The sequence below is a fragment of the Mchenga conophoros genome, linkage group LG22 (assembly GCF_057382185.1).
Source record: "Mchenga conophoros isolate Kocher_MC1m ecotype Shallow Benthic linkage group LG22, M_conophoros_male_GT1.1, whole genome shotgun sequence".
NCBI classification, from domain to species: Eukaryota; Metazoa; Chordata; class Actinopteri; order Cichliformes; family Cichlidae; genus Mchenga; species Mchenga conophoros.
Genome location: NC_140546.1, coordinates 4,188,423 through 4,216,390, shown reverse-complemented (window position 1 = coordinate 4,216,390; position 27,968 = coordinate 4,188,423). Strand labels below are relative to the sequence as shown.

Sequence of the window (27,968 nt, the reverse complement as noted above, 5' to 3'; positions counted from 1 at the left end):
GCTCCAGTGCTCTGGGAGAGTTTATAGTCCTGAGAGTTGAACACTGGATGACTGACAGCTGTCCTTCATCACAACAGAAGCCACAGAAATCCTCCTCATCAAAAACATGACTTTGATCTGCGTCCTCATCTGGACTCTCCTCTGCTGCTGCTTCACAGGTAAAGTCCAGAGAATCAAACTCCTCTCCTCTATCAACATCTGTCCCTCTGAAATGAAGCCCACAAAACCATGAAGCTGCTTTATGTTTTTGTCTCTGTGTCCTCAGAGACCAGAGGACAGATCACAGTGACTCAGCCTGGAGCAGTGAGCTCTGCTGTGGGAGGAACTGTGAGCATCAAGTGTAGGACCAGTCAGGATGTTTATAACAACAACCATTTATCCTGGTACCAACAGAAAGATGGAGGAGTTCCGAAACTGCTCATTAAGTATGCTAGCACTCGACAATCAGGGATTCCAGCTCGTTTTACAGGCAGTGGATCAAACTCTGACTTCACTCTGACCATCAGTGGAGTCCAGGCTGAAGATGCAGCAGTTTATTACTGTCAGAGTTTTCACTATCCTAACAGTCAGCGTGTGTTCACACAGTGAAAAACAGTCGTACAAAAACCTCCCTCAGTCAGACTGAACAGAAACTGAAGTGACTGCTGCAGCTGGAAGATACTGCAGAGACTGATACAGTTCACTGAGGACACACACACACACACACACACACACACACACACACACACACACACACACACACACACACACACACACAGTAGTACAGGTCCTCCATCTTTTTTTTTGCCCAAAAAGGGTTTAATTTGTGAGAGTAAAGTTGTGCAGTGTAAACAGTCAAACAGTAAAATGTAAACCTTGCAGCAGTTAAGGAGTGAAAGGCCATTTTTGTTGAAACACTTGTTTCCTGGTTAAGAGCATTGCTTAGAAACTCCTGTTTGGTTTACTTTTCATTTTCTGTTTGGGAAGATTGGGGAACATAAGGACCTGTTTTCTTGTTTTGGCATTGCTCACATCCAAAACAAATAAACTCCTCTATACCAAAAACGAACCTTCTTATCAACTCACATGATCTTGTTGTGCAAATAAAGTCATCCTGTTTTTATTAAGCTGTATATTTTCAAACTTGAACATTGTTAAAATGATTTGGTCGATGTTTCATCCTTCACTTTGTTATTCTCCTGGTCTTTCATTTGTTCAACTGTGATGCTAAAGTTCAAAAAACAAATCCCAGAATTGTTTCCAGTTAAGCTAAGCAGTGGCTTCATGTTCTAATTATCTTTAACATTACAGGGCTCTAGAATAACTTTTTGCCTTGGTTGCACTGGTGCGCCACTTTTTCAACCGCATCGCTTAACACCGCGGTTTTACATGTGCCCTTTTTTGGGGGGAAATTGCTGTCCATACAGACAATATTGATTTGTAAATGATTAACTAACAATCTTGTTCTTGTGCTTAAAGTGCTTTGGCACTCTTTGGCCATAAGAATGCAGAGATGGCACCGGGTGTTATGGCACGCCGTCTTTCTCTCGGTTCTGCAATGTTTGTGTATTATGTTCTTAGTGGTGTCCCTGCTAGCTTTGAAAACCCTCTCCCTGTTGGTGTATGAGCGACAGACGCTTTTTAACATCCGTGACTCACTGCTGATGCTCCACAGTGTTAGCGAGCGACCTGGAGGAATCCCGCCGCCTCTAGCATCGGTGCCGGAGGAGCAGCTTCGCCGCGATCGCTGCTCTGCGCTTCCACAGGCCCCGCTGGTTTAGAAACTTATTCCCGTTAACGACAAGGAAGCAAGATGAACAGCAATTTTACTTGCTAGCAAGGGAGGCTGGTTGGAACCAGGCTCTTGGAGCTAAACGCTCCTCACCTGTCTGCTAGCCAGCATCAAGTAAACAGCCTTCCTTGCAGCTTTTTATTCTGAGAACACAAACACCACTCGTTGTAAAACCCCCCTATGATCACAAAGGGTTAAAACACTGCGTGTGTGTGTGTGTGTGTGTGTGTGTGTGTGTGTGTGTGTGTGTGTATGCTTGTTTGGTGGTGCGTTTGTGTGACCTCCTGCTTATCAAAAGGGTCATAAAAGCAGGAAGCTTACTAACCAAGAAAACAGAACCCTCACATAGGATGTCCCTATAATGAAACACTACAGCCTCCCCCACCAACAAACAGGCTGGAGAGGTGGTCAGAGACAAAGGAATGTCTTTGACCATGCTGCTTGAACTAAGTCTTACATATTTAAGTAACACAATGACAACATTTAACAATTTGACTCCAACAGTCCCCCCTTTTTGTCAACTTTGTACTTAAATTTCCACTTATGCACCCTTGTGTTTGACAGTTCAGTATAGGCTTCATTCACACACAGCTCCTCACATCATTCACTTCCTACTGCTGCAAAAGTTCACAGTTAATACATGTACGAAACGTGCTTAGCAATTATCCTACTTCTCATTCATCTCACACACAGGAAACTACATCCTGCAAGGAAACAAATGAATGTCAACAGTCAAAAACAAGAATCAACGTTCTCAAAAGAATATGCACTACAATCCAAATGTATGCAGACATAGGCATTCAAACACATCCGTTGGTTTTTGGTTTGTCCATGTGGCTTCCAGCTATCTTCAAAGCTGTAGCCTGGTCAACACTCCTCTTTATGACCCCTTTCAAACCCCCAAATCTTCTCACTGTAGACACCCTGTGGGGTGATCGAGTCACCTGGTGAATCATCTGCATTTACAACTCCTCTCCTTTCCTGTTGTCACTGCAGAAAAAGTTTTTTAAAGGAAATTGGATCAAGTTGTTTATGATCTTCTCCCCCCTTTTTGAGTCATGTCCACCCATGGCTCAAAACTCCAACCAACTTATATAAGTGTACATGATGTAAATGTAAACAAAAGAAAGCCCCTTTGACTGTCTGGCTTTTTCTTCATAATGATAGCCATATTAGGACACATAAAGGCAATGGTTATATATCTATATATTTTAGCACAAATGACAATATAAAAAATATCAATCCTAACAATGCCCATGTGTCAAAGTAACTGAGAATAAAAAACAGAAACATGAAGGAGATATTCCTGGCCTGGCTTTTTATAGCAGATAATCTTAAAAAATATTCTGCAATTTTGCATAATTTTAAAAAGTTTACATTTCTTCAGTATTGAACAGCAGAAAATAGGCTTTCTTGTCCGAGGTCATTGAAGTAAAAGAAAAAAAGAAAAAAAAAAGACAGAGGCTGACAGGGCTGTAAACAACGGTAGACTGGTGGGTAATAAGCGAAGAAATAATGCAGAAAACGGAGATTTGAGACGGGAAACTGTTCTTGAATACAGAGAGAGAGAGAGCTGTGCATGAAGTGTGATTTTTATCTTGGTGGAAACAAAACAGTAAAGTAAGAGGGAATTCATGACGATGTTTATCAGATGTGAATAGTTTGTTGCTTCTTTTGCTGCTGGTTCAGTCAATTTTGCTTGGAGAGAGACAAAACTTGCAGCTCAGAATCAGCACAAAAAAGACGTAAACAGCGCGGACCCGACGCATCAGAATCAGTGAGCTGTCGGTTTTCAGCCCGATGGCGTGTCCGTCTACGTGCCGTCGTGTGAGAAAGCAGAGAAAGCTGATTCTGATGCGTCGGGTCCCGCTGTGTGTTTACACTGTGTGTCTTTGTGTGGAATCCGTTTACCTGCTCTCATTTACTGTTTGGTGGTTGATAAAATACTTTTGTGATCTTTAACCTGAGATTCCGGTGTTTCTGGGAAAATATATTTATTTTTAAAACTCGATTTAGGATTTAATGAATCAATGTCGCTTTATTCAAGCTACTCACCTCTCTCTATCTGCCTGTACTTTCAAACGTACAGACGGACTACATGAATATCTGAACTACGACCAATCAGAGAGGTCCCACCCCTGATTATCTCTGATTGGTTTAGACCACGATAGGAGCATAATGTGTGTCGGTTGTTGACCACAGGGAGAGTTTCAGAGTTGCAGAGTGTTTTTTTATTTATTTATTTTACTCGAATAGTTGGTCGTACCGCTGCGACCTGAGATTATTTTTAATCGCACTTGCGACCAAATTGGTTGCACTCTACAGCCCTGCATTACATTTAATTTTTCTAACTTAGCTTTGCTCCAGTGGTAATTAGAGTGAAAGGACTTGAAACTCAAAGTTTTACTCGTCTCTGTAAAACAAATTATTCATACCACCTTTACTTAACAGGAGCTTTACTGTGATAGTTTTAATACATTCTTCTATATTTAGTATGGTTTTAATATTTTCGTATTTTAAATTACGCAGGATATATGATAAAACAATAATTTACTTGCAAAGAGTTTTAATTTCTACACAAATACTTTCATTATGTGGAAAAAAAGTATTTGAGATGGAATTGTTTTATTTGATCTGAGAACAAAAAGAAATTGTTCATTGTTAATATATTTAGATCATATAAACAATATACAGGTACATTTATCAAAGAAAGTAAGAGAGAAAAAATACTACAGACGGGCATCTGAGGGTGAGGGGAGCGTGCCAAGCTCCAATCGACAGCACAGAGGGAGTTCAATGATGGCATCATGATTCTGTGAGCAGCACATAAACCAGAAGCTAGGGTGGTGATGGGGAATGACCGACGGCAATTTCCTATGAACATCACCTAATGCTGTGTCACTGTGCTAAGCATACTTTAACAATCTGAAGAGGGTCTTCCTTTGTGTCATTGTTGTTGTCATTTGCATCATGACCACTTCTACAAGACTGCTAAAGTGATTCAACAGGTGGGATCATAACAGCAGTAAAACAACTGGATCCAATACCCTTTCCGAGAAAGGTTTTCTGCAGAGATAAAAAGGACAATAGAGGAGTCCTAAGTATTCCCCCCACAGGAAGAATGCCTGAAGTGAGGCGATGAGGGTTGATAGAGGCCATAAAAAGGGGCTCTATCATATAATCATATATGCTTAGAGGTATCAATTGTATAATGATAGAGGTCTGATCCTTGGTAGTCTGCAAAGACTCTTCCAGAGTGTTCTGGCATGCACACACATCCTAAGGTCATGAGTGAGGTCGTACCTTCTTTATATAGTATGGGAGGACACCTACTCTGTATCTGTTTAAGTATAAGAGCCTTTTGTTTAGGTGGACCGCTGGACTCCTGGCACCAGCTTTTAAGGAGACGTTCACAGGGCCATATCTTGATACACACACACACACACACACACACACACACACACACACACATACATACAGTGCCTTGTCTTTGTAACCAAGGGGGGTTTACGAGGGGAGGTACTATTGTATTGTGTGAACTGTTTTCCCAATAGGAAGCGGAGGCCGTCGTTGGGGTCATTTTGTGGTAGACACCGACGAGGCCTCCATTGCAAGTAAATCGATCGATCGCTGACTGTCTCGTTTTCTTCATGATGAATTAGTCTCTAAACCAGCGGGGCTTGTGGAAACACAGACCCAACAACACCCAGATAGAAGACTAGTATTAATAACTGACTGCACACTTATTTCCACACTGTCATCCTCGAGTAGGTGAGAGGAAACGATGTCTTGCCCCAAAGACATTTTGTAGGTTTGGTGGCTCCTTAGAGTACGAGCACCTGGATGACTGAGAGCCTTCACAGATCTATTTTCAAGCTGAGCTCAAAGGTCAAAGCCAAGCTTTTTTCAATACACTGCTCAGCTTTCTTTATCATAATCGTACACATCATGGTTTTGGGAGCTTCGTTTCAGAGAAATGATTTTTGCAAGATGAGAGATTGTTTCTCGAGACTTTCTCCAACTTTTCCTTGCTGTGCAAAAAATGATGGTATTTGTTTAAGAGACATACAGTGTGTGTGTGTGTGTGTGTGTGTGTGTGTGTGTGTGTGTGTGTGTCCTCAGTGAACTGTATCAGTCTCTGCAGTATCTTCCAGCTGCAGCAGTCACTTCAGTTTCTGTTCAGTCTGACTGAGGGAGGTTTTTGTACGACTGTTTTTCACTGTGTGAACACATCTTGACTGTTCAGCCAGTGACCACTCTGACAGTAATAAACTGCTGCATCTTCAGCCTGGACTCCACTGATGGTCAGAGTGAAGTCAGAGTTTGATCCACTGCCTGTGAAACGAGCTGGAATCCCTGATTGTCGACTGCTAATATAGTAAATGAGCAGTTTAGGAACTCCTCCATCTTTCTGTTGGTACCAGGATAACCAATTACTATAAATATTCTGACTGGTCGTACACTTGATGCTCACAGATCCTCCCACAGCAGAGCTCACTGCTCCAGGCTGAGTCACTGTATATTGTCCTCTGGACTCTGAGGACACAGAGACAAAAACATAAAGCAGCTTCATGGTTTTGTGGGCTTCATTTCAGAGGGACAGATGTTGATAGAGGAGAGGAGTTTGATTCTCTGGACTTTACCTGTGAAGCAGCAGCAGAGGAGAGTCCAGATGAGGACGCAGATCAAAGTCATGTTTTTGATGAGGAGGATTTCTGTGGCTTCTGTTGTGATGAAGGACAGCTGTCAGTCATCCAGTGTTCAACTCTCAGGACTATAAACTCTCCCAGAGCACTGGAGCATGGTGCTGCTGATGCAAACTGACTCCAGCAGGACTTGTTTAAAAAAAGTTTTTCACAGCATATTTAGCATGTGACACACATGAACCCTGTAGAATTTATAGACAGTTAACAAATGCTCTTTGAGCGCAAAATCTCCAATATTGAGAGACCCGTGATGGACATTTAGATCGACTGTAAAATTGACATGCACTTGTTCGCACTAAAGGAAACCACCATCATTTCATGTGGCTACCATATCGGCGCCACCTGTGGTCTCAAGGCTGGAGCTGACCAACAAAAAACTCTGTTTCTGAAGACAGACTCTGTAGACTCTTCGTTCCCATCCTGTGTCCCCCATCCTGGATTCCAAACACCTTTGAACGCTTATCTCCAAGGCTGAGGTCAGACGGCGGGTCTAGTCCCAGCGCATGCTGCAGGACCGGATGTGCTGTCTACACCGACTTACTCTCACCCCTTACTCACACCTGTTGCTTGTCATGTGCTTCTATGGTGTATTAAGATTCATGTGCTTTTGTGCTGAGGTGTTTTTTGTTGTTCTCCCATCAGAAGCTCAGTCTGGGTGGAGCTTTTTTTTCCTCCTCTCGCCTCATGTTGTGTATTTTTGTTGTTTTTCTTATCAGCCTACCTCTCTGACCTGTCTTCCCAATGTGATGTTTGTTTTGAAGTATGTTTGGTCTGAGGGTTCCTTTGTGTGTGTGCTGTGAGATTATTATTTTATCATGTGTCTATAATCGAAATGAGTGAATCATTGTACTGCTGTAAGCCACACCATACTCCTTATTATAGAGAGTATAATTAGTATGTAGTTGTAGTTCTAGTTTGCACTATGCTTCTGAATTACAAAAGAATCATTAGAAAATCATTAGATTCATTAGATAGGTTTGTACTATCCTATACTGTTGATTTACTGTGAGTGAGTTACACTGTTTCATGGCATTTCATACTGCTGAGTTAAGAAGAGAATACTGTGTGCAGAGAGCACAGAGCACATTCCACAGGAGCTCACCCCCTTGTTGGAAGCAGATAGGCAGGGAGCCAAGGTCATAACACAGGCTCACTGAGAGTTAGAGGGTAAGTTTGAGCTTTTTACGACTAGGTGGGGTCAACAGAGGCTATAAAAGCTTTGGGTAACGCTCCACCATTTTGAGACTTGCTGTGACCCTCTTCTTGCATGTCTCCCCATCCGGATGGTTTGTGCTCTTAAAGTGTTGAATTGTATGGAATACAGGATTGTTGATTGAGCATTTATACACCGAGTATTGTCCTTCCTTCAGCCCATGCACAGTACTGGAATGTAAGCGTTTCAATGTGGATGCACAACTCTGTGAAAACGACTGAAAACCCTAGTGTGGACGCAGAGCGTTTTCAAATCTATCCGGGCTAGTGTGGACGTAGCCTAAAGATGAATAGCAGCCCTCTTTAAATACAGTCAAGAAGAAGGCATTTCCACAGTTGTTGTTCACACCCTTGAACCCTCAGAGAGAGAGTTTACAACCTTGTCTCCTCTTCCAGTGTCACATAGAGACTGCTCCTTGCCTCTTCACCCCATCCTCAAAGACCTGATTAACAAAAGACTTCACCACCTGTTGGATCCTCCCCCTCTGGGTGTCACCAACTTTCTCACGAAAGTTAACTCGCCTAACTTTGTGTAATAGAGTTAAAGCTAAACGCTTCTCCACATTTAGTATTTATTTATTTATTGTCATTGTCAAGAACAATGAAATTGCGTTTGGGGCTTCCATACAACCCCAAAAAAAGAAGAAAATAATAAATACCCCTTAAAACCCAAGTGTACATATTTAACCCAGTGTGACTCCAATGCAATAAGACAATCCTTAGCAATAATGTTCATAGAAATTCAGACAAAGACCTGAGAAACATGACAAAATACAACAATGCAACCCATTCAATATTATTGTACTGTGAGATATGATATCAGATATGATAGTTATCTATTTAAGAAAGGGGGGGGGGGGGGCAGGAGGGGGAAGAGAATAAAGATATGATGCACCAATGCAGACCAGTTCATTGCTATTAAGAAGTTGGATATGGTTATTGTCCGTGAGAGGGGGGCAGAGAGTTCAGGAGCCTCACAGCCTGTGGATACAGGCTGTTGGCCAGTCTGGATGTTCTGGCCTGTATAGACCTGTACCTTCTCCCTGAGGGCAGCAGATGGAAAAGGTGGCGCGCAGGGTGATGTTGGTCCCGCAGGATACTGTGCACCCTCCTCAGACAGCGAGTGGGGAAGATATTTCTGATCTCTGGCAGACTTGTCCCAATAATTCTGCCAGCTTCTTTCACCACCCGCTGGAGTGCTTGCTGATCGGCCTTGGTGCAGCTGGGGAACCACACTAGAAATCCATACGTCAGAACGCTGCTGATGGCACAGTTGTAGAAGTTCAACATCAGAGATCTGGGAATGTGTGCGCTCCGCAGTCTCCTCAGGTAGTAGAGGCGCTGTTGGGCCTTCCGTACAACTGAGGTGATATGGTTGCCCCAGGACAGGTCCTCGGTCACAGTTACCCCCAAGAATTTAAAACTGCTCACCCTCTCCACCGCCTCACTGCCAATGAAGAGAGGCAGATGGTTGTTATGACCCCTCTTCCGGAAATCTACAATGATCTCCTTGGTCTTTTTGGTGTTTAAGACCAAGTTATTGTCGTGGCACCATGACTCTAGTTGTTGCACCTCTGTCCTATAGTTTGTCTCATCATTGTTGGATATAAGTCCGAGCACTGTAGTGTCATCTGCAAACTTAACAATGAGATTGGACGCGCAGGAGGAAATACAGTCATGGGTGAAGAGAGTGTATAGCAGAGGGCTCAGAACACACCCCTGAGGGGCACCGGTGTTGACCACAAGGGTGGAAGAGGTGTTCTTACCCACTCTGACACTCTGTCTACGGTTAGTGAGGAAGTCCACAATCCAGTTGCACAGAGAGGAGTTAAGTCCCAGTTGGTGGAGTTTGGGACGGAGTTTGTATGGCCGGATGGTATTAAAAGCCGAGCTGTAGTCTACAAAGAGGAGCCGTGCATAGGTATTCCTGTGTTCCAAGTGCTTCAGTAATGTGTGCAGCACTGTGGCGATCGCATCCTCGGTTGACCGGTTCTCCCTGTATGCAAACTGGTACGAGTCCAGGGATGGTGGAAAAGCAGCTCTGATGTGTTTAATGACCAGTCTCTCCAGGCATTTGGCGGGAATGGGGGTGAGTGCCACAGGTCTGAAATCGTTCAGACATGTGACATTTGACTGTTTTGGATGGGAACGATGGTTGCTGCTTTGAAACAGGATGGTACCAGTGAACAGGACAACGAGGTGTTATATATAGAGGTGAAGACGTCCGCCAGGTCCGCAGCACAGTCTTTTAGCACCCGGCCCAGCACTCCATCCGGCCCGGCCGCCTTCCTGGTGTTAATGCTCCGGAACACACGCCTCAGCTCATGAGTGCTCAGGACCGGAGCAGGGTCGGTTGAGGGGAGAGGGGACAGGACAGGGTCTGTGTTCTCCCTGTCAAAACGGGCATAAAAGAGATTTAGATCCTCAGCCAGAGTAGAACTGTCGGCTGAGGGTGATGGTGTTCTTCTTTTATAGTCCGTGATAGCCCTGATGCCCTCCCAGACCTGCCTTGGGTTTGTGTTGTTCTCAAACCTGGCCTCGCTACGCCTCCTGTGCTGCTGCTTGGCAGTCTTGATGCCTCTTCTCAGGTTGGCCCTGGCAGCACTGTATGCCTCCTAGTCCCCGGATTTGAAAGCGTTGTTCCTTGTTCGAATAAGTTGTTGAACTCCGTGTGTCATCCAGGGTGGATTATTAGGGAACACACGGAATCGTTTCCAAGTTGTTACATTGTCCACACAGAAACAGATGTAGTCCAAGACAGTGGAGGTGTAACTATCCAATGCGACACGATTGTCAGTGTCCTGCACCTTGAATACATCCCAGTCTGTGCAGTGGAAACAGTCCTGAAGCATCGGAATAGCATCCTGCGGCCATGTTCTCACGGTTTTGGTTGTAATCCCAGTGCTCTTGATCTTTTGTGTGTATATTGGGTGTAGCAGAAGGGAGAGATGGTCTGACAGACCCAGGTGGGGATAAGCCTGGGCTCTGTACGCATTCGCCATGTTGGTGTACACCTGGTCCAACGTTCTATCTCCTCTGGTAGCACAATTCACATTACGGTGGAAATTGTGAAGTACAGATTTCAGGTCCGCGTGGTTAAAATCCCCAGCCGCAATAAAGACACTGTCCGGGTGTGCTACCAGGCTGTTATTGATGCTGCTGCTCAATTGTGCTAACGCTAGCTTAGCATTAGCATCTGGTGGAATGTAAACAGCGCAGATGTAAACGGCAGAAAATTCCCGAGGGAGATAGAATGGACGGCACTTTAACAACAACAGTTCTACCTCTGTACTGCACAGTTTTTCCGTTACCGTGACGTTCGTGCACCAAAGGTTGTTAATATAGATGCACAGCCCCCCGCCAGTCTTCTTACCCGAGTCCGCAGACCTGTCGGCTCGATAGGCGGTGCGGCCTGCTAGATCGATAGCCGCATCGGGAATGGCGCTGTCCAGCCAGGTTTCAGTGAAAATCATGCACGAACAGTTATTAAAAGTCCGTCGAGTGGCGATCTGCAGTCGTATTTCATCCAGTTTGTAACGGATTGAACGGGCGTTGGAGAGGAATATGATCGGGAGTGGTGGTTTAAACAGACTAGTCTTTAGCCGTGCCCACAGGCCTCCCCGCTTGCCTCTCTTCTGCCTCTGCTCGCAACGTCTCCTCCTGCGGCTTGCTGTTGCGGGTAGCCCCGGGGGTTGCTTAACGATCTCCGGGGGGATGAGATACTCGGATGTTAGTTGAAGATCTCCACGGCTTAGTTGTAGTAGATCATCTCTGTTGTATTGAAGTAACCCCAGACTGTGTGAAATAATACACAGTACCACCAAAAGTGCAAAAGTGTAGGAGCTCCGGGCCGCTGCGTCTGTGCGCGCCGCCATCTTGGTTGCAGTGATCAGAAACGCTTCTCCACATGTGAACCTTGAAGTGACCCAAAAGTGATATTACTAAAACATGTGACAAATGTGAAATTTCCAGCACATTCCCACTCTTTGGATTACTCTGCTAATCACATCAATAACAGACATTTCTTTTCTGACATTCTGTATATCACATCAACACCATTGTACACTCAAAGAGGTTTCACTATGTGCAATCCTCACTTCACTATTCTCCTCTCCACCCTTTTGTTCATCTCCAATCGTCATCATAGCCTAAACTTCCATATGCAAAAGATAACAATAATGATAAAAAGAAAAAACTTCCAAAAATATCAAATTACACATGGAAACATGATGTTCATTCATGAGAAACTGTGGCTAAGATAACTGGTGTACTAGAGAAACGGTCTAGCTGTCATACAAAATGTGCACAAGTAATTTGTCAGTCATTTTTAATCAGGATCACGACTCCCTGTATTTGTGATGTGTGGAGAATCATGTAAATGCATATCATTTGTAAAATGACTAGAAAAGTCACACCAGTGACCACCAGAACTTAAAAACACACTGAACCTTTCAGGCAAGACCAGCCTGACTGTTTAATCAGGTGTTATCCACATTCCATCGCTGATCCCTCTCTGCACGTTACTCAGTTGGAGCTTGGCACTCTCTCGTTGGAGGAGGGCGCTCTTTCACCCCTCACTCTGTTCCAACGCAGCTTTAGGTTGAAAGGGCAAAGTACATAGACCCTTGTTGTCTTCCTCAACATCAACACAGAAATCCTTTCGACCTTTGGATTATTATTGTAGTTCTGAAAACTTCTTGTGACAACTGCTAGGAACTCAAGTGGCACAACCTTCCACCTTAACCTCTGTCTGGGCTCTCAGCTGTGACTGGAATGGTCCCTGCTTCTCACTGGTTCTTTCATGACTTCTCATCCAGTCTCAGTCTGGTGTTTCCACCTTGGGATGACTTCTTGCTGTAACACTCTCTGGTGTTAAAGGTCCTTGCCATGCATCAATTTAACTTAATTAGCAGAACAAGAAAACGGACAAAGCTAAGTCTCTTAAATAATTTCAGGATTTCTCCTCTGGAGCAGCCTCGCTCCGGGCCTGTAAACCTGTGTTAGAAATGGAAAAGAAAGAAAATATGTCTGTGAAGGTCATCGTGGTCTAAGGAGCTTGGAAAGAAAAGCGTCTGGACTTCTTTGAGTTGCTTGAAGACGTTTCACCTCAAGAAAGAAAGAAAAGAAAATGAAGTTAGTGTGTTTTTCATGTTGACTCTGTGTAACTCCTGGTTCCTCCATCCACACTATAGTATAATCAAAGACCACTGATCAATGGCCATGAAAATTTGCATATTAATGATCAAGGAACTGACCTCACAGCCCATTTTTCACTCAGTGGTGCTGGTTTCAGTCATTGTGGAAATGTCCTGTTTATAAGGTTGGGGAAACCTGCAGTCAGCTGAGACTGAAGAAGTCACTTGGATGAGTGACGCTATGACCAGATGAACAGATTCAAATTTTGGGGATAAAGTCAACACAGCTTGATACCTTTTGTTTGTGTATTCAATTGTGTCTGTATTTCAATTATTTCAAGTTATATTATCTCTCATTACAGTGTGTGTGTGTGTGTGTGTGTGTGTGTGTGTGTGTGTGTGTGTGTGTGTGTGTGTGTGTCCTCAGTGAACTGTATCATTCTCTGCAGTATCTTCCAGCTGCAGCAGTCACTTCAGTTTCTGTTCAGTCTGACTGAGGGAGGTTTTTGTACGACTGTTTTTCACTGTGTGAACACCCACTGACTGTTAATGTTATGGAGACTCTGACAGTAATAAACTGCTGCATCTTCAGCCTGGACTCCACTGATGGTCAGAGTGAAGTCAGAGTTTGATCCACTGCCTGTAAAACGAGCTGGAATCCCTGATTCTAGAGTGCTAATATAGTAAATGAGCAGTTTAGGAACTCCTCCATCTTTCTGTTGGTACCAGGCTAAATGGTTGTTGCCATGAACATTCTGACTGGTCGTACACTTGATGCTCACAGTTCCTCCCACAGCAGAGCTCACTGCTCCAGGCTGAGTCACTGTGATCTGTCCTCTGGACTCTGAGGACACAGAGACAAAAACATAAAGCAGCTTCATGGTTTTGTGGGCTTCATTTCAGAGGGACAGATGTTGATAGAGGAGAGGAGTTTGATTCTCTGGACTTTACCTGTGAAGCAGCAGCAGAGGAGAGTCCAGATGAGGACGCAGATCAAAGTCATGTTTTTGATGAGGAGGATTTCTGTGGCTTCTGTTGTGATGAAGGACAGCTGTCAGTCATCCAGTGTTCAACTCTCAGGACTATAAACTCTCCCAGAGCACTGGAGCATGGTGCTGCTGATGCAAAGTGCCTCTCTATGGAAATCATGGAAATGCCCTTGTCCATTATAAAAGGTTTACTCTGTGTTCAAGAATCAGTGATTTGGTATTCCTGTCTGCTGTAATTACATTTTTTTTCCTCTTTCTCTTTTTAATTAATCCATTGAGTTATTCATAAACTCAACAATTTGTGTTTTGTTGATTATTTTTAAAAGCATTTTTTTAAAGTTTTACATTGTGCATCTTATGCTGAGCAAGCTTTGGTTGTGAGGATTGGGCAGGCTATTCTGTGACGTACTTAAAATCTGGTAATACAGTTGGTAAATATTTGCACGAAGAAAAGTCATCATTTCTTCATCGTGCTCTGTACTACACTATAAAGATTACAGCATAAAAACATAAGCAGCACATCATCAGAACTTATACTGAATCTTTGCACCAGACCATGTGTGTTACTCATGGCCGTTGATCAGTGGCTGTTGATTAATGGTCATGAGAATTTGCATATTAATGATCAAGGAACTGACCTCCCAGCCCATTGTTCCTTCAGTGGGCTGGTTTCAGTCATTATGCAAATGTACTGTTTCTAAGGTTGGAGAAACCTGCAGTCAGCTGAGACTGAAGAAGTCACCTGGATGAGTGACGAAACGTTTCTCCCCCTGAAAACATTACGTCCAACACTACTTTGTGGGTTTTACTTACCTGGATGATTGAGCGTGCATCAAGACACCATGTGCGTTAGTGCCTAATTATGAATAATATTACTCAGATATTGATCAGTGACAAACAACAAAAGGCTACAGTTTCAAATATTTTAGACTCTCTGACTGGTGAGAGTAAAATGCTGAATTTGATTGCTCAAGCAGAGTAGAAAAGTGTTATATAAGAAGCAGTCCATGTACCATTTACCATTGCTTCCTCTTCAGCCCGGACTCCACTGACAGTCAGAGTGAAGTCAGAGTTTGATGTAAAACGAGCTGGAATCCCTGATGTTTTAGTGCTAGTGTAACAAATGGAAAGTTTAGGAGGATATTCAATCCCTCTGTTGAGGCTAGGCTAAACAGTCTGATAATTAGACCTTATGACTGGTCCATTTGATGATGACAGTGTCCCCCAGAGCAGAGCTCACTGCTCCAGACTGAGTCGTGGTGACCAGGACTCTGGTGCTACTAATGTACAGACACTCTCTATGGAAATGCTCTGAATCCAACTGGGACTTGAAATAATTTGTGTCTTTATCAGTAGATCAATCATTTTTACAGTATTAAGGGAAAATGTTTTAAAACCTCTGGCATTTATACTAACTCAGTTCAGGCGTTTATTATGTTGTTACATGGTTGACAAAACAATCAGATTATTTGACTATTTATTGCAAATATGTGTAAATGTATTTTTAATATAGCTCCCGTATTAAGAAAGTGAATAACATTACTAATCTTTCTTGTAACCATGTAACCAATAACCATGAATAAAGTCCGTAAAATCTTTATAAATGTACCTGCACTGAAAAAAACTACTCAGGAGGTTTTCACTAATTCAGTAATTGCCAGTACGAGAGGTCAAGGGAGCCACCAGGCTGAACAAGGAGTCCTGTCTGGCTTGGTTAGCCCATGGGACTCCAGAGGCAGCTGATAGGTACCAACAGGCCAAGCAGAATGCAGCTCAAGTAGTGGCTGAAGCAAAAACTCCGGTGTTGGAGGAGTTCACAGGGCCATGGAAAAAGATTCTGGCAAAGATATACACTGTATATGTGTATACAAAGTATACACAGCTATACCCAAAATGTGTGTCCATTTTTGTGTTAATCATTTAATTTAATTAATAATTTATTTTTTTTTGTTATTTTCCGTGACTATGAGGACTCAAAATGATTTTGGAAACATGACTAATTTCTGTAGTATATTATATTGTGACATGGACTGTACAGAAGGACAGAAAAACTGGGCGACACCACAGGTGGAACTATTGATTTCAAGGTGCGCCACAGTTGCTTTGGTGAGGTGGACTTCCACCCTACTCAGATGCAATCTGGAAGGCAAACCAAGTGCACTGTGTCTTCATTGCTCTTGAACTTTACCTGTATTTCAAGGGATTTCATCTTTGTTTTTGTGGCAACATTCCTGGGGCACGTAACACTATACTCTCTGCTCACATTTAACCAAGTGCCACAAAACTCATTCGACAGCACTTCAGCGTGCAAATGGATAATGGCCCAAAGAAAACTGACAACCCAAGACTTTCTCAGGCAAAGAAATAGGATATCCTTGAATGGTCGAGTCACCTTATTTCACCTCACCAGAGCATGCTTTCCTGTTATTAAATACTAAAGTGAATGCAGACAGACACACAAGCAAGCAGAAACTGAATCTGGCTTCAGTAAAGCCCTATTAGAACATCCCAAGGGAAGAAAAACTCCATTTTCTCCATTGGTTCTCCGTTGATTCTAGCCTTTAGGCAGTCATTGTCTACAAAGGATTTAGATCCAAGTATTGAAAATAAATATTCTATTCACAAATATCTTTGTTCAATTACATGTGTACCTCTGAAAATGAGGGAAAATGTCTAAATATGGCTGTGATTCCTAAACCGCTGATACAAAATTAAACCGTTTTTCTGTCTTGAATATATTTATATGCTAATGGGACAAATAAGTAGCCATGAACATTGTATTTTGATTGTTATACATCAGAAAATTGTGAAGCTTTCATTTTGACATCTGGATAGACAGGGAAGCCTTTATTTTGACATGTGCATAGACAGAATTAAAACCCAATTCTTTGATCCCCATGATAGAACAGAGAAAACCCGACTCAGAGTGGTCAAAACATTTATATTTCTTTATTCAATCATCTTCCGGAAGAGAGAGCCCTGCACAGCCCCAAAAGCCAGTTGCAGAAACTCTAAATTAGAATTTAAAAATGTGTCTCATGTAGGTGTTATTTTGGTCCTTTACACTTTACACTAGTTCCTCTTTTTGTCTGGGTTCCTGTTTTTATTTATATGCTTGTATAGCTCTACACTAACTTCCTGCTAACAGTCTGGCTGAGCCCTGAGTTCATGATTCAAAAGTGGCCTTGCTTTACAAGCTTTTATTACTAACATACATAAAACAATATAATGAGAAAATAAGCACTAAGAATATATTAATTACATGACAACAGGAAGCAGGAAGTGCAGAGAACAGTGGCAAAAGCAAGGCTACACCTTTGAAGTCATTTGTGTTGAATCCAGAACACTCTTTCAGAGGAGTCCTTCAGAAAGCAATGGTTGTAAGTTCTGTCAGTTCTTTCTAATATTAGGCAATTAATGATGGTGTTTTTGTGACATTATTTTGTACCTTCTTTGAAGTGTAGTAGTTATAGGTCGTAGCCTCTGAGCTATTGATACAAATGTACGCGCACCCACTAACTGCTTATTTATTGCTGTATTAATATCAGATTAATATCAGATTGTACAGGGCTTTGGACAGAGGCGACTGAGGTCCTTCAACATCTGCCAGAAAATGCTGAGGATTTTCTATGAGTCTGTGGTGGCCAGTGCGATCCTCTATGCTGTTGCATGCTGGGGGAGCAGGCTGAGGGTCGCAGATGCCAACAGACTTAATAAACTGATCCGTAAGGCCAGCAATGTTGTGGGGATGGAGCTGGACTCCCTCAAGGTGGTGTCGGAGAGGCGGATGCTGTCCAAGATAAAGACAATGTTGGATAACACCTCCCACCCACTCCATGACATGTTGGTCAGTCACAGGAGCTCGTTCAGTGAGAGACTGAGATTACCGAAAAGCACCACTGAACGACACAGGAAATCATTCCTGCCTGTGGCCATCTCCCTGTACAACGCATCCACTTAACACACTGTTTGCTGCTACAGCTACACATGTTTCTTTTCCAACTATTTATTTATAAGTGACTTATGTATGTATTGTTGAATTCTCCCAATTCTTTGAATCTTTGGGCTGAAGGAGGGACAATACTCGGTGTATAAATGCTCAATCAACAATCATTTATTTCCATACAATTCAACAGTCAGAGCATTACAACGTCCGGACGGGAGAGATGCTACCAGAGGGTCAGGCACATGTCTCAAAATGGTGACGGGTTGCTCAGCTTTTTATAGTCTCTAGTGGCCCCCAGCTAGTCGTAAAAGCCAAAACATCACATTTTTTCTCTGTTACAGCGCCTAAGTTATGACCTCGGCAGTTGTTTCTCTGCTTTCTGTAAGGTGGGGGTGTGGAATGTGGTCTATCTATCTCCCCTGTCTTAGACACAGAGTCTCCTGCTTACAACCTTCTCTTCATGATTCAACAGTTAAGCATGTCAAGAAAACAGTGTAACACATTCCCAGCAGATCAAGGATACAGAGTGATGCACATTTATCTAATGAACTAATATGTGAATATGTTCTGTTAACTCAAAAGTATAATGAGAACTAAACTACATACAGCTCACACACTCTATATTAAAGGGTATAATGTGATCTACAGCAGTATTCTAATTCAACTACTTTGATTACATATATAAGGTAACATATAATAACAGAATAATCTAATAGTATGTATGTATATATATGTATATATTGTACTATTCTTAGTTAGCGTATTGTCTGTCTTGTCTTAATGTTGGTTTAAAATGGAGCACTGTAACAAAAAATAATTTCCCCCAGGGATCAATAAAGTATTCTGATTCTGATTCTGATTCTTTGAAGCGTGATGTCACAGGAGGGGGCGTGGCCAGGATTTTAGGTCAAGGTGCCATTTTAGCAGGCCAAACAAAGGGCGAAAGCACATGGATAATGTCAGCCATGGTTCATACTTGTCGGTTGTAATGTTAGATCGAACAATCGTGGCTCAAGAGTTAGGAGTTCGCCTTGTAATCGGAAGGTTGCCGGTTCGTGCCCCGGCTCGGACAGTCTCGGTCGTTGTGTCCTTGGGCAAGACACTTCACCCGTTGCCTACTGGTGGTGGTCAGAGGGCCCGGTGGCGCCAGTGTTCGGCAGCCTCGCCTCTGTCAGTGCGCCCCAGGGTGGCTGTGGCTACAATGTAGCTGCCATCACCAGTGTGTGACTGTGTGTGTGAATGGGTGGATGACTGGATATGTAAAGCGCTTTGGGGTCCTTAGGGACTAGTAAAGCGCTATATAAATACAGGCCATTTACCATTTATGGGGCGATCGTGGCTCAAGAGTTGGGAGTTCGCCTTGTAATCAGAAGGTTGCCGGTTCGAGCCCCGGCTTGGACAGTCTTGGTCGTTGTGTCCTTGGGCAAGACACTTCACCCGTTGCCTACTGGTGGTGGTCAGAGGGCCCGGTGGCGCCAGTGTCCGGCAGCCTCGCCTCTGTCAGTGCGCCCCAGGGTGGCTGTGGCTACATTGTAGCTTGCCATCACCAGTGTGTGAATGTGTGTGTGAATGGGTGGATGACAGGTTGTGTAAAGCGCTTTGGGGTCCTTAGGGACTAGAAAAGCGCTATACAAATACAGGCCATTTACCATTTACCAATCTGGAAAATTGTCTCTCTTTTTATCGTTTCCCCTCCTGGAAGCAAAATGAGGGAGCTCATGTAGCGGCTATTACCAAACGAAGACGTCAGGCCTGGATGGCGGCAGTGAGACGAGATGATGTTGAGTTCTCTACCATCCCCAGATTTCTGTTGGTGTGCTCCCAACATTTTTATTCCGGTAAGTTCTAAACAAATTCATATTGCTCTCAATAGGCTTTTAGTTTTATTTTCAATGCACTGAGGTCATAGAAAAATAGAACAAACATCCTAGTGTGTGAAGTACGTTCTGTTTATGGAGTACCTTATTATTTGGCATTATTGCAGGTAAACCAGCCTATGAAACAAATCCAGACTTGATATAAAAACGGGGTCAGCATAATGTTAGACTTTAAGTGACACACAGTATGTTAAGGAGATTCTGCAGTTCATTTATGAATGTATAATCTCAAGCTGACTTATCTTTGTCTGAACGACAACATACTCACAACATGGAGGCTTAAAAATGGCCAAATCTTGTCCCCAACCATTTGTGAATTGGATGTGCGCCTTCAGGGATTTATAATTCCAAAAATGATTTGCCGTGTATGCACTGACTCCACAGACAAGGTACGAGAAGGTATCAGGGCACGACAATGGTGGTAGGTCTTCAGGGTTTGTACTCCACTGCCGTATTTCATATGGGTCCTCATTACCACGCACGCTATTTTTTCCAAGTACAGTCCTTTGTCTTTTGAGCTGATTTTAAGCATGGTTCAAATAATCGTCCTTCCAACACAGTGCGTTTGTTTTGATTCATGGCTTGCTAAAATGGTGCAGTGCTCCCACAATGCATTGCAGCGTTACGTCAACTCCAAAGCCCTATATCTACAGGATACTTATTTTGTAGTCTCCTATGTTAGTGCCTAACTATACTTACCTGCTGATTAAATGATTATCCAATAAGACTTTTTTATGTGTTTTTTCTAGTTTCACTCCAGTTCAACTTGATTGCTATGTACGAAGCAATGACTGTAGAAAACATGGACGACGCGACAGCTCCACAAAAATGAAGCCAAAATGTCTCTATCGCCCCCTGGTGTCTGGCCGCAGTATAGGTCATAAACCCCGCCTGTCATGATCCTGGGTCTTTTGACCCAGCGTTTTAAGTTTTGAGTTTATTTTGTTCATTAGGCTGTCTAAGTTCATTTGTTTATTAGATTCCTCTTGTGTATCCAACCCCTGTTAAGTCTCCCTTGTTCTACATGTGCTTCACGTCTGTGTTTCTTATGTTGTCATGTTTGCGTTTCATTATGTTTCCCATTTTAGTTTGAAAGAGGTCCTGTGTCCCTGCATTTTGTTTTACTCTTCCCCTGTGGCGTTGTTATGTTCATGTTGTGTCTACTGTGCCTTTCTGTTCCATGTTTCAGGTCCCTATGTTCGGTCTCCCCAGTCTGTTAAGTTTACATGTCTTGAGTCCCGTCAGTGTGTTTCCTGTTTTACTTTCACAGTCTGTCCTATGTTAATGTTTCTAGTTTTGCATCCCTTGTCTCGTCCTGCCTAATTACTCCCAGCTGTGCTCTCCTCCTGTGGCTCATCCCCCCTCGTTATCCCTCAGTGTATTTAAGCCCCATGTTTCTCTTTGTCAGTGTTGCGTCCTCCCTCATAGCTGTGTGATTTTTCCCTGTGGCTCCTTGTGCTTTAGTTTTCCCAGTTTAGTTTTGTATTGTTTTTCGTGTCCCACTCCACGCCAGCAATAAAGCTGTGTTTTTTGAGTTTGCGTTTGGGTCCTACTCTTGCCTGCACACAGCCGTATTGTGACACCGCCTCCTCCATGGGACTGGGGTCAGACTAAATTAATTGTCCTCAGATAAATTTTTTCCAAAGATTTTTTCCTTTGTTATCAATAGTTCCCATCACGCTGATTTATGTCCAAGAGGTCTCCTCTCCCATAAGTTTGATTCAAATTCCTACCACAGTGATGTTAAACTGGGGTGCAACATCATCATAACAGCTTTGACTGGCAGCTGCAGTCACGGAGAAACTTGCGTATCTCTGTTCGGGAATAGCAGATAGATCGTAAGCTCTGAGAGGAGGACCAGCGTTTACGTTACAAAACGACAACCGACTGTTTTAACCTGACACACTGAGGTGTTCTTCAGTAAACTGAACTACCCAACAGAAGGACCCGAGGCCCCGCCGTTCTTTTTCGGTAAGTTAAATGTGTTTGTAACCTAATCCGTAACTAACGTCCTTAGCTAGGTCATGAAACTTAGCTAGTTAAATCAAATCAAATCAAATCACTTGTATTGTCACATCACATGTGCAGGTACATTGGTACACCACATTGGTAGTTAAGATGAGCACTCGACTGTCGGAGAAACTTGTTTTGTAAAGTTCGTTTAGCTACACCTGCATGCACTCAATGAATATATTTCTAATTTAAATTTTAAAGAATTCAGACCAACTCTGCACTCCAACATGATGTCTTTATTTTACACTGGTAAAATAAAACACAGGCTGAAAGAACCATTAAGGAGATCTGCATTTTGGCAAAAGCTTAAAAAGAAGTTTTAAAGTTATACAGGTTATTTTTATGTTTGTCCAAAGTTACATGAATGTGTGTGGTAGGTTGTTGGTGGTGTTGCTCACCTGTACCAGACAGACTGGTTCATGAAGCTATGCTGGGACCTGGTTGCCACAGAAACAGTCTCACCAGACTACAAAGCAAGTCTAAAGAAGAAAGAGTCTTTAGTGTCTCTAATGAGCTGTTTGTTCTGAGGAGAACTCAGAACTGCTGCGCTGCTGTGCTGACCAGCTAGCAGGTGTGTTCACTTACATCTTCAACGAGTCCCTGGCGAAGTCTGTGGTCCCCACATGCTTCAAAAGATCCACCATCATCCCTGTGCCGAAGAACAGCAAACCCTCATCCCTGAACGATTACCGGCCAGTTGCACTGACCTCGGTAGTAATGAAGGTGTTTGAGAGGCTGCTGAAGAACATCATCTCCTCCTCCATCCCAGACACCACAGATCTGCTGCAGTTCGCCTACCGATCCAACAGATCCACAGAGGATGCCATCGCTCACGTCCTGCACACCACCCTCAGCCACGTGGACAAGAAACAGGGTAACTATGTGCGAATGCTGTTTGTTGATTACAGTTCAGCGTTTAACACAATAGTGCCCTGCAGACTGTTCACAAAGCTCAGGGATCTGGGACTTAACAGCCGTCTGTGTGCATGGGTGTTGGACTTCCTCACTGGCAGAACTCAGGTGGTGAGGGTGGGCAGGTGCTTCTCCAACAGCATCACCATCAACACAGGAGCTCTTCAGGGATGTGTCCTCTCGCCACTGCTCTACTCCCTCTACACTTCAGACTGTGTGGCCACCCATGGCTCCAACACCATTGTGAAGTTTGCTGACGACACAGTGGTGTTGGGTGCCATCTCCAACAACGATGAGGCGGCCTACATGGATGAAGTGAAGAATCTGGCATCGTGGTGCCAGGACAACCACCTCCAGCTGAACGTCGGCAAGACCAAGGAGCTGGTGGTGGACTTCAGAAGGAGTCAGCACAGAGACTACAAGCCCATTATCATCAATGGAGCTCCAGTGGAGAGGGTGCAGTCCTTCAAGTATCTTGGTGTCCACATCTCCTCAGACCTGACATGGGCTGCCCACATTCAGGTCCAGACCAAAAAGGCTAGGCAGCGCCTGTATCACCTACGACAACTGAGGAAGTTCAGGGTCTCTCCAAAGATCCTCAGGATTTTCTATACAGGCGCTGTGGAGAGCATCCTCACACAGAACATGACATCGTGGTTTGGGAACAGCTGTGTGAAGGACCAAAAAGCTCTCCAGAGAGTGATCCGTACAGAAGAACGCTGCTGCAGGATTGCTCTCCCCCCGCTTCAGGACACCTACACCAGGAGATGCCGGACTAGAGCAGCGCAGATACTGAAGGACCCGTCCCATCCTGGCAACAAACTGTTCCAACTTCTGCAATCTGGTAGAAGGTTCTGCATCATCCGGGCAAGGCCAGAGAGACTCAAGAGGAGCTTCTATCCTCAAGCCGTCCGGGCCCTAAACAAACACACACACACCCGCCCTCTCACATCATCTATAATTGACTGAGACAGGACTCTCTTCCAGACACTCTAAACCAAGGCACAATGTACATTCCAAATTCCTTTAATTTTAAATATGTTTATATCGTCTATCCTGTAAAATAGTCAGATGTCTATTCATATTAATGTACAGAATTCACCTGCTTGCTGCTACTACTGCACATTCACCCAGTGTATATACTATATATATATATACATAATGTTCTTCCTCTACACCCCCCCATTTTTGCACATGTCGAGGAGCGTGTCAGGCTACATTTCACCGTGTGTTATACTTGTATAACTATGCATGTGACAAATAAAGAACCTTGAACCTTGACAGGAGAGTCAACGAATGCAAGGAGTGATTAGAAAGAATCTGAAGTACAAATAACAGCTTTTTCACTCATGTTCATGTTTGATGATATGTTTACAGTAAAATCTTAAATTCACAGGTGTGTTGTTTTTCACCCTCGCTGATAATAAACATTTTCAGATTTTTGTTGCTTGTTATAGATGTTGTGGCTTTGCTCCACTGCTAAGGTCAAAGGTCATGACTAAGATTGACCTTGGTTTCTGTTACTGGGCCACCTTTGTTCTTTAGTTAATTAAGCACAAATTTGTGCTGAATGTCGCTGAGAGAAAATCTGTGTGTGTGTGTGTGTGTGTGTGTGTGTGTGTGTGTGTGTGTGTGTCCTCAGTGAACTGTATCAGTCTCTGCAGTATCTTCCAGCTGCAGCAGTCACTTCAGTTTCTGTTCAGTCTGACTGAGGGAGGTTTTTGTACAACTGTTTTTCACTGTGTGAACACCCACTGACTGTTAGGATAGTGAAGACTCTGACAGTAATAAACTGCTGCATCTTCAGCCTGGACTCCACTGATGGTCAGAGTGAAGTCAGAGTTTGATCCACTGCCTGTAAAACGAGCTGGAATCCCTGATTGTCGAGTGCTAGCATAGTAAATGAGCAGTTTGGGAACTCCTCCATCTTTCTGTTGGTACCAGGCTAAATGATGGTAGTTGTTCCAAACATAAACATTCTGACTGGTCGTACACTTGATGCTCACAGATGCTCCCACAGCAGAGCTCACTGCTCCAGGCTGAGTCACTGTGATCTGTCCTCTGGACTCTGAGGACACAGAGACAAAAACATAAAGCAGCTTCATGGTTTTGTGGGCTTCATTTCAGAGGGACAGATGTTGATAGAGGAGAGGAGTTTGATTCTCTGGACTTTACCTGTGAAGCAGCAGCAGAGGAGAGTCCAGATGAGGACGCAGATCAAAGTCATGTTTTTGATGAGGAGGATTTCTGTGGCTTCTGTTGTGATGAAGGACAGCTGTCAGTCATCCAGTGTTCAACTCTCAGGACTATAAACTCTCCCAGAGCACTGGAGCATGGTGCTGCTGATGCAAAGTGCCTCTCTATGGAAATCATCTGACTGACTCCAGCAGAGACTTGGATCAATGTGATGTGTCTAAAAAGAGTTGTCATGGCATATTTGGCATGTGACTCACATGAACCCTTCATGATTTATAGACAGATGAGAAATTTTGTCAAAATTTACTCGTGCAGTGAGGAGATGTGAAGGCTTTTCTCCTGCAGGGGCATTTTGCTGAAATGATTCAAGACCACTTGTCATTGTCCTGGCTCATTCGACCAAGCGGTTTGCGTTTCCTGTGTTTTTGTCATTTTTTTGTATTATGTTCAGTCTACTTGTTTATGTTAAGGATCATTCTTTAATGCCTGCATTGTTCTGTTTAGATTTGGTTATTAGATTTCCCCTTGTGTCGTTGCCCTTTGTGTCTCCCTCTGTGTGTCTGTGTTTATATTGTGGTGTGAGTTCTTGTGCCTTGTTTCTCCTCCGTGTGTTTCATTCCGTCATGTTTATCTATGTTTCCCAGCCCGTCGTGTCTGCTCTCTCCCTCGTGTTCCCTCACTCCCTTTCGTCTGCCTCTTCTCCGCTCCCGCATCATGTTTCCTGTTTTATTGTGAAGGTCTTGTGTTTCCATGGTCGTTTTGTCTCGTTGTGGTTATTCGTGTTAGCTGGGTTCCTCGTGTGTTCTCGTTATCCCTCTGTGTATTTAGGTCAGCGTCTCCCTCAGTCCTGTGTTGCGTCCTCCCTCATGGCTGTGTTTCCCTGTGTGCCTCTTTGTGTTTGTAGTTTATACTTCCCCCAGTCTAGTTTTGTTTTGTATTTCCATTCAGCAAATAAAGCTGGTTTTTGATTTTACGTCCTGTTTCTGGGAGTCTGCATTTGAGTCTTTTCCTGCCTGCCTGCTCAGCCGTTTCATGACACCACTTGTTCTTTGACATAAATCATATAAAGTGTCCTTCAAGTCCTTCAGACTTTAAGACAGTTGAACATCTGTGGGTGAATTTGGATCGATGTGTTAGAGTTAGAAGAGTCCAAATTTGGTAAATATAGCTTGAGAGAAACAACGACACATGGCATATTAGACTCTGTCATTATTTATTCACCAAAGACTAATGAACTCACGACTCTTCAGTTTAATTTGAAACACAGCATGGAATAATTTACTTGATAGAAATGTGAAATATTCGACCCATAACAGAGACATTTTATGTTTCCGCGGGCACTCCACTGTGTGCGACTCAGGCAGCTTACCAGTTGTTGTTGTTCTTTGCCAGTTTTTCTTGTGGATGAGTGTTGTGTTATGTCAGGCGGTTTACTGATAATCAGCTTATTTGTGGTCTTTTATCTCCTTTTGCTTTGAACACACTCAAGTCACGACTGACATGTAACATGTTCAAGTGGCTTTATTGTCATTTCAGCCATATACAGTGGTGCAGTACACAGTGAAATGAGACAGCGTTCCTCCAAGACCCTGGTGCTACATATAACAGTAAATCAACATAGGACTATAATAAAGTGCAAGTATACAAGAACTACAAAAACAGAACAGAGTGATACAGACACAAGACAGTGCAACAGAAAAGTGCACAGTTTTCTACAAATTATGCAATTATGATGCCGTTATTATTTCACACTAAAATCTTTTTGAGCATTTTCTTTCAATGAAACTTAAATTTTTAAAACTTTTTTTTAGAATTTTTTCTTCAAAAACAGTTCATAGATGGCACATTTTTGTTTCTATGTTTTAACCTTTTGCCAAAGTATCTGCAAATAATTTGTCATCCATTTCATTTCGCCTTTGATGAAGATTTAAAATTACTATACTGCCATATGGTTACCATTTAACCATACTCTAAAACAGGGGTGGGCAATTCCAGGCCTCGGGTGCCGGTGTCCTGCGGGTTTAAGATCTCACCCTGGGTCAACATACATGAATCACATAATTAGTTCGTTACCAGGCCTCTGGAGAACTTCAGGACATGTTGAGGAGCTAATTTAGTCATTTAAATCAGCTGTGTTGGTTCAAGGACACGTCTAAAACCTGCAGGGACACCGGCCCTCGAGGCCTGGAGTTGCCCACCCCTGCTCTAAAAACATGCTGACCACGTTGGGCTCAGTTTATGAGATTTAATTTGTAATTAAGTTATTTTTATTTTTCCAAAATATACCAAAAATAAGTTGGTTTGTTTTTTTCCATTTTTACATACAAAATTGTTTAATTTTTGAGTTTTGATAAAATTCTGACAAATTTATTTTTCTGATTATTTTAATTGTAATTGTAGAACTAAGAAATAGTTCACAGATTACAGACGAGACCATCAGAAGTCAACGAAACACTTTAATATTTTTATCTTTGGTACTGAAACTCGTCTGTTGCCATGGTTCAGCAGTGAAGCCTTTCAGTTACCATGGTTACCAAGCTCAGAGAGGGAAGTGAAACATCTGGAGAGCAGTTTCACCCAAACTCCCAGTTTCTCTAACATCTCTCTCTCTCTCTCTGCAGTGGGTCGAGTCCCCCCCTCCCTGACCGTGCTGGCACCCTCTAGTGAGGAGCTGCAGCAGGGGAAGGCTACAGTCATGTGTGTGGCCAACAAGGGCTTCCCCTCAGACTGGAGGCTGTCCTGGAAGGTGGATGGCAGTGGCAGCATCAGCTGGGAGGAGAGCAGGAGCCCCGGGGCGCTGCAGAATGACGGCCACTACAGCTGGAGCAGCACCCTGAGGCTCCCTGCAGACCAGTGGGAGAAGGTGGGCTCTGTGACCTGTGAGGCCACCCAGGGCTCCCACACTCCACTCTCAGAGACTCTGATGACAGACCAGTGTTCCCAGTCCTGAGCTGACTCACTGGGACTCTGATACTGGCTTTAGTCTGCAGCTTCTCTCAGTCTGCTCCCTCTGTGTCTGTATTGCTTTGATAGTTTTCATGTTTTCATGCTTGTGGCACTGTTGATGGTTTTAATACTTCAAATAAAAACTGAGGTCTTCAAATAGTGGTTTTCATGTGTTTCCATTCAGCTGCTCTTCTGTCTGATAATCATCCTTCAGCTTCAGCAGTGATGCTTCCATACACTGAAAATCTCTGCTTCAGTAACTTTG

At 43.3% G+C, this 27,968-nt stretch overlaps 1 protein-coding gene across 1 annotated transcript; it reads left to right on the top strand.

The window, feature by feature from the left end:
* The first annotated feature begins 61 nt into the window (after positions 1–61).
* Positions 62–27,968, top strand: LOC146548563 (immunoglobulin kappa light chain-like). The gene is made up of 4 exons (XM_085262450.1): positions 62–158; positions 266–584; positions 11,265–11,293; positions 27,379–27,968. Exons 1-4 carry the CDS (start codon positions 107–109, stop codon positions 27,705–27,707), a joined length of 729 nt encoding a protein of 242 aa, XP_085118576.1. The 5' UTR covers positions 62–106; the 3' UTR covers positions 27,708–27,968.